Genomic DNA, 12,545 nt, shown 5'->3' on the forward strand with positions numbered 1-12,545 from the left:
ATTTAAATGGCTTCTCAATAAGACATTGTACATACCCTGAGCATTCCCAAGTCTGGTGTGCAAGATGGTACTATACTGCAAGTCACCAGACACAGAGATTTTGGATCAAAGTTCAAACTGGATCTGGTCCAGTTTCTACCAGAATATCCTGGAGATTTAACTGATAAAGAGGAGGCTCTGAGGCATACACAGATGATCTTGGGAACAAAGGGAATCAAGCATAAAAGGCAGTTTTCCTTATCCCATTATATCTTCATCCTGGAATCAGAGGAATTGGAGGAGAGAAGAAGAAACCTCAACTCCAGGTCAGAGCGTCAGGGATCACTAAGTACAATATGAACTAACACTAAATCTTTAAGAACCAACTTCTTATAAAGAAGGTTAAGCACGCAAAGCTAGTCCAACAACCACCTGCCTACAGTGACATTATTGAGGAAATTGGTAGCAATGTTAAGCTGAATGCCAACCACATTTACTGTGTGAACAGTGCAAATTATATATGGTATATATCATTCTCCATACACAAATGTCAAGAGCTACAACATCCCAGCTCTGAGGGTATCCAGAATTGGCAGCAGTGATTTTAAATTAGTGAGCTACAATGTATTACCAATTTGAATCACCTGGATCAATTGCAAAAGCAGCACCAAATTGATGGCAATGACAATACAATCCTATATGACTCATACTCACTGTTTAACAAGTAGGACCTCCTAGAACAATAGATGAATTTATAATTAAGGTTATGATTTGGTCACCGTAGTCAAAGCAATTGTGAATTCGAATAAAATCTGCAAAATCTTGGATATGGCTATAAAAACACATTTGATTAGGCCATCAAACTGAGTTGCACAGCATCACAGGCCACTCAGGTTTGTCCTGTTTTCCCCTGCAGAGGGGCAGACAGGACAAACCTCAGTGACGTTCCAATCCCACCTACTAGGTCACAGTACCTGGAGTGTGGAGCCAGGCCCACTCGTTGGTCTCCAAACATCCTCTCTCCACACCCCATCTTTAAGAACCCCCTTTATACTCTTGTGTATGTTGATGTAGCAAAAACCTAGTGTTTTATTATTATGATTTATTTTTTCCTCAAATCTCTGCTGTGATATTCACTATTAATTTCCATACCAAAATTGGAGCCTTGCTTGTACCACAAGAAACACACAATAATGCCCCACATTTTCCTTGCATTTACTCTTACATCAAATAAGAATATAAAGACAAACATCTTTTGAAAACCTGATGTTCTGTTTCATTAATACTACCAATGTGACAAAAAATGCAGCAAAACCCAAAGGCTGCAAATGCAGTATGAAATATTAGTGAATCTCAGTCCACTGCTTCATATACAGGCACCCTAAAAATAAAATATAATAAAATAAAATAACACTCTTCCTTAGTACCCTTGCAGAGATGTCAATCTTTCTCTGCATTTTTTAGGGATGCTAATGAAAAAAAGTTAGTAAGGTTTGATTACATTTTTCTAATCAAAATATGGGCAAAAAAGTTAACATGTTAAGGAAATGCATAGCTACAGCACCCAAACAACCTTCATTCTGCCCTTACTGACTTCATGAAAAACAACACGATTAAGACATTTTAGTGTTTGTGTTCTTGAACCAGATTTAACCAAGTTTTAAAGACACATCAAACATTTTCTCCTTCTGACCTCTCTCAAACTGTATCTTTACTGGGCAGAGCTAAGAGGATTTGGTTAACCTGACTGGGCATTTCCATATGTTAATATGAACAGATTTATTTTATGTTAAAATCTGAATTTCCTGCATTTATAATGCTTGGATTGGGGATAATTAAAACAGTCCTACAATTTATTTTACCTTAGTTCCATACTTTCAACAATAACTCTATCTTCCTGAAGGTCTTGTAGCACTTACCAGCATACCAGTCAACAGGGCTTCAAGGAATTACGCTGCTTTCTCAGCAGCTTCTTTTGGCTCTCTTAATATGGAATTGGCAATCAGGCCTCAGCTGGCACTGTCCAACTATCTGCCTTGAGACTCATTTTCCTATTGCAATTTTCTAAGAATTATCAATGATTAACAAGGATTTATGACCTGTCCTGCAGGGTAATGGTCAGGTAAGTTTACCTGCATTATGCTTCTTTTCACAGACAATAACCTGATGGTTATTGTGTAGTCTCTTCACATCCTCATCCTTCCCTTTCCCATTATCAACAAAAAACAAGTCACAAAAACAACCCCTATGGACAATAAATTACTGTTATAAATTTAATTTAGAAAATTAAACAAAGTCTATTTTAAAAATAAAAGAATAAAAGCAACAAACCAACCAAACAAAAACAAAATTCTGGAGACAGATTTTGGAGGGTTTCTTTTCAGAGTAATTTTGGGCCTAAGTCAAGTGTATGTGGCCTCTTTCTAGTTATCTTTCATTCTTTTAGGAACACACTGAATTTTGAAAATACAAGCTTCTCACGTGGAAGTTACAATAGCCAGCATATGATATGATTTACACTGAATTTAAAACCATGGTTCTTCAGTGTAGAAAAGTTAGCAACTGCTTTGCCTCATACTACTGACAAATGTCTAAATGATCAATTTCACCTCAGCCTGTGATATGTATTTCAGACAATATATTTTGTGGTTGGAAGTAAAATGAATATTAACATATTATTTTGAACTATTTCTACAACAATACTACCACATCTGGACATATAAAGTTCTCAATTTCTATTTTCTACTTTAAAAAATACCTTCATGCTATGCTAATATAATCTCCTGCCATTTATCGTCAAAAATATTGCTAATACAAAATACTTCTATAACAAGGGCATAGCAAATGCTCATCTAAAACTCAGAGAAAAATAAATTGTGTTCAGATACTGAAATTGGGTTCCACATCCGGGGAAAGTAGAGGGGTTGGGATAGAAATAGGTACGTACGTAGGTATTACTCACCCGTGTGAAGGTACCTTCAAAACTGTGAATATCCAATTGTGGCTTCTGAGCATAAACATAAGCACTGATTGAAAAAAGATCCTGTAATACATAATACATTTACTTAATCATCAATTGATTAATTGCATATTATATACACATATATATACACACACACACAACTAAGCAACTGTTCATTTTTATGTTTTTAAAATATCAATACATTTCTTTTTTCAGTGAAGTCAATGAGAAATTTACTCAAGTAAGGAATAGGATCAGACTCTGCTTACAGTACATCTCATATTATACAGGGTTTGTCTGCTAGAAAACATAACGAAAATATCAAGTTTGTACAAATGCTAGATGCCACCTATCGAACTGTTTTGTATTTATAGCTTAAGTGTGAAAGGGATTTTATTTATTGGAGGTTTGTTTTAATAGCCTAATTTAAAATGAAAATTGTATCTCCTGATTTTTTTCCCTTTAAAAACAATTAAAAGGGTTTTCTGCCTCCTTGTTGACAATCATGGGCATTTTTTCAGCAAAGGAGAAAATGAGCGAATATATAGGGGAAAAACAATGAAACTGAATAAATGTTAAGTGCTGTCAAATGGACTAAAGTCAACAAAGAGGGGGAAAAAAAGATTTTCCTCTAGCTATTCTGTAACAGAAAACTTAGATTTACATAATGTCCTATGGGAAATTAGTTTGGTAGTCTCAGTCCAGTGTCCAGATGTCCACATCAATACCATCCCACCCCCAGTTTAGAACTGACACAGTGAATTTGCTCCTGCTCTCATTGTAGTAGATGTGAAAAATTCCATCAACTGCAAAAGGAGCATGATAAATCGATGGGATTACTCACATGCTCAAAGTTAGGCACATAATTAACTATCTTGTTGAGCTGGAAGCTATATTAACAACGTTGCTCTCTGTGTCAGTAGATAAACCATTAACTAAATGGACATGCAGACTGAACTATGGTCATCCTGCTGAGCTGGTCCCTCCAGTTGAGGGGAAGGCACATCGGCAAGGCAGCAGTAAGTCTTGCAGCGTCACTGTATAAACTGTACCTATTTTGTTTACAAAAGACTTCTCAATCTCCAAAGCTATTAAGACAGCAACTTTCTAGAGAACTAAAAAATTTACACAATTTTATACAAGTATATTTAAAAAAAGATAAAATTTGGCTATTTAAAAACCAGAAATATAAAAAAGCAAAAAAAAAAAACCAAGGATTTGAGATTGTAAGGTGTTATTAGAAAATAAAGAATGATTTTGATAATTCTGAAAGATGTGTCCTTCACTATTACCCTTTAAGACAGGATAGTCAACTATTTTTTGATCAAGGTCCAAATTTCTTCGTCAAGGTACAGTCAAGGTCCAGACTCCAGAGACAATAATAATAAAAAAGCAATGATAATAAGGAAATAAAAAGATTTTGAGGTCTGTTAAAAAGCGTCTGGAGGTCTGGATTTGGCCCACAGTCAACCTACCAACTACCTGTGCCTTAAGAACTTCATCCAAAAGTTAAACATATCACAAAAAAATGCTATGGGCTACAGTCTAACAGATGTGCCAGACACTTACATAATAAGTTACACCCTAGCAGAATTCTCCTCACGGTTGTGGGTACAAACCTTTTAGTTAGGGCTGCTGATTAATCGCAGTTAACTCACGCGATTAACTCAAAAAAATTAATCGCAATTAATCGGTTTTAATCGCACTGTTAATAGAATGCCAATTGAAATTTATTAAATATTTTGCAATTTTTTTACATTTTCAAAATATATTGTATTCTATGTTATAATTGAAATCAAAGTGTATATTATTCTTGATTACAAATATTTGCACTGCAAAAGGAACAAAAGAAATAGTATTTTTTTTTTCAATTCACCTCATTACAAGCACTGTAGTGCAATCTCTGTGTGGTGAAAGTGCAACTTACAAATGTAGATTTTTTTGTTACATAACTCAATAACAAAACAATGAAAAACTTCAGAGCCTACACGTCCACTCAGTTCTACTTCTTCTTCAGCCAATCGCTAAGACAAACAAGTTTGTTTACATTTACAGGAGATAATGCTGCCCTCTTCTTACTTACGTCACCAGAAAGTGAGAACAGGAATTTGTATGGCATTTTTGTAGTCAGCACTGCAAGGTATTTACATGTCAGATATGCTAAACATTCGTATGTCCCTTCATGCTTTGGCCGCTATTCCAGAGGACATGCTTCCATGCTGATGATGCTCGTTAAAAAAATAATGTGTTAATTACATTTGTGACTGTACTCCTTGGGAGAGAATTGTATGTCCTCTGCTGTTTTACCCACATTTTGCCATATATTTCATGTTATAGCAGTCTCGGATGATGACCCAGCACATGTTGTTCATTTTAAGAACACTTTAACTGAAAATTTCACAAAACGCAAAGAAGGTACCAATATGAGAGTTTAAAAACAGCTACAGCACTCGACCCAAGGTTTAAGAATCTGAAGTGCCTTCCAAAATCTGAGAGGGACAAGGTGTGGAACATGCTTCCAAAAGTCTTAAAAGAGCAATACTCTGATGAAGAAACTACAGAACCCGAACAACCAAAAAAGAAAATCAAACTTCTGTTGGTGGCATCTGACTCAGATAATGAAAGTGAATACGCGTCTGTCCACACTGCTTTGGGTTGTTATCAAGCAGAACCCGTCATCAGCATGGAAGAATGTCCCCTCGAATGGTGGGGACATATGAATCTTTAGCACATCTGGCACATAAATATCTTGCAACGCCGGCTACAATAGTGCCATTCGAACGCCTGTTCTCATTTTCATGTGACATTGTAAACAAGAAGCAGGCAGCATTATCTCCTGCAAATGTAAACAAAGTTGTTTGTCTGAGCGACTGGCTGAAAAAGGAGGAGGACTGAGTGGACTTGCAGGCTCTAAAGTTTTACATTATTTTATTTTATTTTTGAATGCAGTTTTTTTTTGTGCATAATTCTACATTTGTAAATTCAACTTTCATGATAAAAAGATTGTACTACAGTACTTATATTAGGTGAATTGAAAAATACTATTTCTTTGTTTTTTACAGTGCAAATACTTGTAATCAAAAATAAATATAAAGTGAGCACTGTACACTCTGTGTTGTAATTGAAATCAATATATTTGAAAATGTAGAAAAACATCCAAAAATATTTAAATAAATGGTTTTCTATTATTGTTCAATCGTGATTAATTTTTTAACCGCTTGTCAGTCCTACTTTTAGTGCATTCTGGACAGTCAATACCAAAAACTGATCAAGTAAGATTTCACTGGAATTGAACCAAGAACATCCGTGGATACTTAGTGAGTCCATCTACATTGGAAGGGTAAAGAAACCAGAGTGACTGGGGACTTGACATCAGAAAGAGCCCACCCTATCACAAACTGCACTACAGTGCCTGTCTGTTCCCTAAGTGAACTATTATACCACACATCACCTCTCACTTTCTTTTTTTCCATTGGCTGATCAGCTGCATGGAAGTAAAGAGACCTCCTTCATACTAGCCATGGTTTCTCTCTGCAGCGGACTATAAAGGTAGTGGCACTCCATTTGTGATATCTGGGATGTGCCACCTTCAGAAGCTGAATTAAGCATTTTTACACCCTTCATCATGGTCACGTTATCACAATTTGACCTTGAATGTAGAAAGTCTTATTTATAAAGAGTTACACATAGCGATCATCTGTCCATGCTGACACTTTGAATATAAGGGGGTTTACTAAAACACAAATTTGGCAACCTAAGAGTTAAATATCATGTCTTAATATCTGAAGCATCTGTTATTGTGATTCTTCCGATAGTGAAATATTGAGATCCATAGCCATTTTACCATATTTTTAGTTCTTTAGATAAATAAGTACATTCATTAATTATCCACACATTAACCTCTCATTTGCATTTTATAAAACTCGCTTCCATCTTATTCTGAAAAAGTACCTCCATACATAAATCTACGTGTCACCAAATTAATTTGTAACTGACATTTTTATTTTGTAGTTAAGAAATATATCTTACTCCATACTCTGCAAGACTATATATATCCATATATCATTCTACTATTTTGTTGATAAGTGTTATAAAAGTAAATCAGGTTTCAACACTAATACTTGAAAAATATCTTTTTTCATCTTAAACCATCAGCCATTTATTGTCCTTTTTCACACGTTCCACTCATTGCATTCTTGTCCTATTAAGTTAGTTTTCATCAGTTTCATGAGAAATAATTCATAGGAAACTAATACACGTGGTGTCCTATATCTTCATTATTTAGTTCTTCCCAATCTGTTAACACCTACAATTTAGATAATCCAGGCTATTACGTGCTTTATTGTACACTGAAAAATAAGAGTCTCTCAGAACTGGATAGTACAGCAGAAAACTAATACCACACACATACTCATACACAATAAAAAGTCACTGAAGTGTGTCAAGCAAAAACATTCTCTCTTTCTTTCCAGAGTACCTTCGCTGAGAAACAACATGAGAAGGCATGGAAGTGGGAAGATTCATCTCATGTAAATTAGCATGTGTTCAACAATATACTTTCCTAATCCCAAATGGTTCTTCTATTGGTTTTACTAATTGCTCCTACTGATGATGCCCTTTGCAGCTTATTACATTTTAACCACTCTGTATAAATATTTATCTAAGTTCTTTAGTTCTCATTCTCTTCACCTTATATTTTGTCCCCCTTTTTTGTTTTTGAGATCTAAGAGCATCTTTGTCTTTCAGAAGCCTTCTTAATTTTCATTTTGTGAAAAATGAATTCTCTCATCTTTCTCAAGAATTAAGATCCTAAAATCCCCTATGCTTTTGTGGCCAGTTTCTACAGAAGTCTCTAATAACCTTTTATTCTGAGGTAGCTAGAACCTCCAGAGTATTCCAAGTGTGGCCTCTTTTCTCTAAGTGCTAGAATGTTTATACTCATTTACACTTACAGAGGATACCAAAACAGTACTTTATTTGATAGGTTGCTTGTAAGGGGGGTGGGGGGGAGTTTGCCTTAATGGCATACCTGCTGCACCCAATAGCTTCCTTGAGTAATTTTGTTTTCCGAACAAGGGAAATTTCTGCTGCAATCAGATGCACAGTACAACATTAAGCATTTAACATGAACAGTATGGATGTAATTCCATATCCCAACTGACTGTTTATCAACCAAGGATAATTTTTAAGATGGCCATGGTCCACAGTTAGGGTATGGCTACACTTGCAGATGTACAGCGCTATGAGTTAAACCTGCCTTCGCACAGCTGAGTAGGGAAAGCGCTGCAATCTGTCCACACTGACAGCCGACAGCGAACTGTTGTGGCCACATTTGCAGCATTTGCAGCTGCATTGGGAGCGGTGCATTATGGGCAGCTATCCCAGCATTCAAGAGGCTGCAATGTGCTTTTCAAATGGGGGGTGGGGTGGGGTGGAGTGGAGTGTGACAGGGAGCGTGGGGGGGAGAGAGAGTGGGATTTTGGAGCGCTGAGAGTGTGTCAGCACGCTGTCTTGTAAGTTCAGACCCCCCTCACTCCCCCAGTCCCTCTCACTCACTGAAAGCAAACAGCAACTGTTTTTTTCTCATAGACCAGATAAGCAGCCCCTCACCAAAACAGACCCCAACCCCTCTCTTCAAGCAAACATTAGCTGTGGGTACTCATTCAAGGCAAACAGTAGCTGTGTTTTTTTGACAAGCAGCCCCCGAAACAGAACTTTGAAAGGGCACTTCCTCCTCCGGAGTTCATAACAAAACAAGAGAAGACGCTTCAGTTAAAAAGTTTATGGGGAGTTTCTGGAGGTCAATCAGTGCGTAATGTTACTCCCCATTTACACTGGAGCAGCAGCGTCTCAGCCAATACGCAACAGCTGTTATTCCTCTCAGGGAGGTGGAGTACCAGCAGCACTGTAGTCACGGAGATACAGTGCTGTACGTGCCTTGCCAGTGTGGACAGGGAATGAGGTACAGCGCTCTGGGAGGCTTTATTGCACTGTAACTGGCAAGTGTAGCCAAGGCCTTAGTTTTACAACTTAAGTGGGGCAGAAAGGGGGCAGAAAGTTTTCCTCCATCCAATGCTACCATCCCCGAGACAGAAGCTTCTCTTGCTCTCACACCAGTAGCTACACAGAGGAGTTAATGGCTGCCCAATCTGAGGCTGGAAAACTAACACAGATGGGTCAAGACTTATGATAGACATAATACCGTATGAAAATAGTTTAAACTATTTTGAACAGGGAAAATTTGCATGGCCTCTGCAAAAGGACACTACAGCACTGAAGTGTTTTTCTTTTATAAATGGCTTTTAAGAATAACGGAATGAGATTATTAAATAAATCTAGTATTTATCAATAAATCATATTAATATAAAGAAATTAATGTTCATGAAATTCACAGCATGTCTAGAATAACTTTCACAAGACACAAATTCTGGGTGAAATGCTGGCTCATCTAAATCATCATATTTATGAAGCAAATTATCTCATTACATGCATACTTAAGAGAAAATTAAGTAAATAGCCAAAACCAGTTGAATTCTACACCAATTCTAGGTTAAAAGAATGATGAAAAAAACAGGGTCTAGAACAGTCTAGACCATGAAATTAACTTATTTTAATACAACAGGAAACTGGACTTTTGAAACACTAAATAACATGTTAGCTGATGCTATTATCTGTAAACAATTTGGAAAAATGCATTAAATCTGTTTACATTAGTCATGAAATGACTGAATGATGGTACAGCAATGTTTTCCTTTACATTTCACAAATAGTTTTGAAATCACTCTGAATTTGTCAATAATGTAGAAAAACCTCCCTTATTAGGTCAAGGGCAACAATTGTTCACCTTACTTAAAGATCATTAAAATACATCCTTAATCATAACATGTAGTTCATTACAAATAAAATTGCCTTTGGTTCAATAAAACTAATTAAATGTAAATGGTATTGTTTACTGCTGTATGGATCTTTTGATATAAATCAGCAAATCACCATTTATTGAAAATTACAGTGACCTCACTGCTGTTAATAAATTTACTTGATCAAATAAGCCAGAGAAGAATGTCCTAGAACATGCATAGTGCCAGAAAAAACTCTGCCCCACACATGACTGTGAAACCACAAGAAACCTAACCTGGGTGCTACAGTCCTTGCTGCACAGCCATCATTAAATGACTTGTTGAAATTTTAATTCTCTGATCACATTAAGTGGTTTGAGAAGACAACAAAATCTGTACTGATCATCTTTGGTGGTGTCATCTGTTCTTTAGGAAAAGCTCTGAAGGTTTTTGCAGGTTTATTTATTCCCGGTATCACAGTGGATAAGGTTACAATGCTGCACTGTTGATGGGACTGACAGCTCATGACTACACAAGATACTCATAATCCTTTACATTGGATAACTAAAGAAATCAAAATGAGTGACAATTATGGACATTATATCCTGTTAAATGCAAGACCCAATTGTTTAGTCTATATCTATACTCAAATTACACTTACTGTCCATCCTTTTCAATTCCTAAAGATATAGTCATGTATAATATCAAAGTATATACAGTAATAAAACTTCTTTGGAAATGTGCTCCAAGTTCAGCCAGAGACCCTGTGTAATGAAGATGACCGCCGGTGCACTGGGAGCCAGTAACAGTATCAGGATCATCCACAGGGAAGACTGTGGTGCAGTTGAGACCACCTGCTTCCCGACACACCCAGTATTTGGACACAAGCAGGGGGGCGGCAGAAGGTGAAGGACCCCTTTGAAAGCAGACCTGAAGCCACTCCATGCCTTCTGATGGACTTGTTACATCAATAGAATCTGACATTTTGCTGTTTTGTAGTTAAATCTATAATTTCTGTTAAACTAGTAGTAAACTGCAAACCTTAATTTAGTTTAGTAGTTGCATATCCAAATGCAGTGAGCATTTTCATTCCAGTTTTAGAGATAGTATTGAATTCCAAGATATTTCACACACTTAAAAAGGGGCACTGCTACAATGCTAATATCTCTAGAGCCAGAATAAACTTTAAGTGGAGCCACTGAACATTTTGTATTAATCTATTCCTGATTTTCTTGCCACTGCAGTAGCAATTAATGTAGAGTTGTGCATACAGTCTATTAACTCCTTACTCTAAGGCAAAACTTGCTCCTACTTCAGTGGGAGCTTTGTCTAAATAAGGAGAGCTGAATCAGGGGAGGTGGGGAATCTATATATCAGTGTGATATCACCACAGCTATTTTAGATATAGTCCAGCAGGTGGCATTCAAGAATTATTGTAAAAAGAATAAGTCCAGCCTATTCCTGCGGCTTGTCATTTACACTTTAACCTCCAAATACTAGAAATTATCACTATATGCATATCAAAGATGTGAGCTGAAGGGACTTTATTCATATACCTTCTATGGGAGAAGGATTATTATTTATTGATAGGCATTTGTTATATAGCATTGATAGAAGTGAATGTGTTATGTCCTCTGGTTATACGAAAATTCTCTGGAGTTTAGGGCTCATGTCCCAAACTGTGTAAGAGTTAAATAGTTGTCAACTGGTTAATTGCTACTTGAATTACAAAGTTAAAACCTTCATATTTTCTAAAGCACCAGATACTTCTTAGCCCTAGGGGGAATGGCTATCATATCTGAGCTTCAAAAACAGCTGGTTCTAGATTTGAGTGGCTGGTTCTAAATGGGTGCACAAAAGTAGGAAAAGCATAAGGGGCCACAATCCCAGTGTTTGCATACATGGAATGAAAAGAGTGGATAGGGGTAAAGAGTAAAAATGCTTAGAGTGACACTATGCTTTCCTAAGGGAGAGTCATCACACAGGTAGAAGGACCAAAGCTGTCACAGGAAGGAACACACACTTCCAGTTCCTGAGGATGCTGCTGTTGGCATCATGACATCCTGTAAAAAAAAAAATGTCAAGTCTTTCAAAAGTAGGTGTCCCTGTTGTGAACTACATGCGTAAATCAGGTAGGCATGTAAAACAAAGTCGTTTTTGAGTTGAGCATACAAACAAAAGGTAGGAACATTTTGAAAAAATAAGTCAGAACACTTTTATACTTACACACTTAGCTTCCCTAAATTTCTGCAAACTTTCAACAAAATATTTGTTGGGCTGAGATTTAAGAAGTGAGAGTGAGTAACTAGAATGGACCGCTCAAATTATATAATATTTTTTTCATATTTAACACGGCTGCTTCATTGTGTCTAAGTATTAGAATTCGGAAGACATTCTCTGATGAAAATCTCATCTCAGTAAGTGATTTTTACACTTCACATTGTGCATAATATCTTGTACATAAAGTGTGAAGAATTTTGAAAATATTTCTGATTGTTACTGTTGAACTTTTTTAAAAAGAATACATCACATTTACATGTATTTCTATAGTAAATGCACGGGCCCTGCTTTATATTATACATCTTATTATAATGGATAAAAACAATGTTTACTGTATTTATAATATTTTCCTTCCATAACATGATAACAGTTATTTTGAATTTCCATGACTCCTGCTGAAGTCAAGGTGGTGATTCAAAGTAGTTTGGTATTTTCAGCTCATTCATACACAATATTAGATTACAAAATTACTACACACTATTCAACAA

At 36.3% G+C, this 12,545-nt stretch overlaps 1 protein-coding gene across 5 annotated transcripts in view; it reads right to left on the reverse strand.

Moving 5' to 3' along the window:
* Positions 1-12,545, reverse strand: part of ATP9B (ATPase phospholipid transporting 9B (putative)) — a 318,545-nt gene that overhangs the window by 159,828 nt on the left and 146,172 nt on the right. For all 5 annotated transcript variants that reach the window (XM_050941785.1, XM_050941787.1, XM_050941784.1 and 2 more), the window contains one exon: positions 2,942-3,022. In XM_050941785.1, coding sequence (XP_050797742.1) covers positions 2,942-3,022 — 81 coding nt within the window. The remainder of the gene's footprint in view (positions 1-2,941; positions 3,023-12,545) is intronic.

This window comes from Gopherus flavomarginatus, chromosome 2 (assembly GCF_025201925.1).
Source record: "Gopherus flavomarginatus isolate rGopFla2 chromosome 2, rGopFla2.mat.asm, whole genome shotgun sequence".
Lineage (NCBI taxonomy): Eukaryota > Metazoa > Chordata > Testudines > Testudinidae > Gopherus > Gopherus flavomarginatus.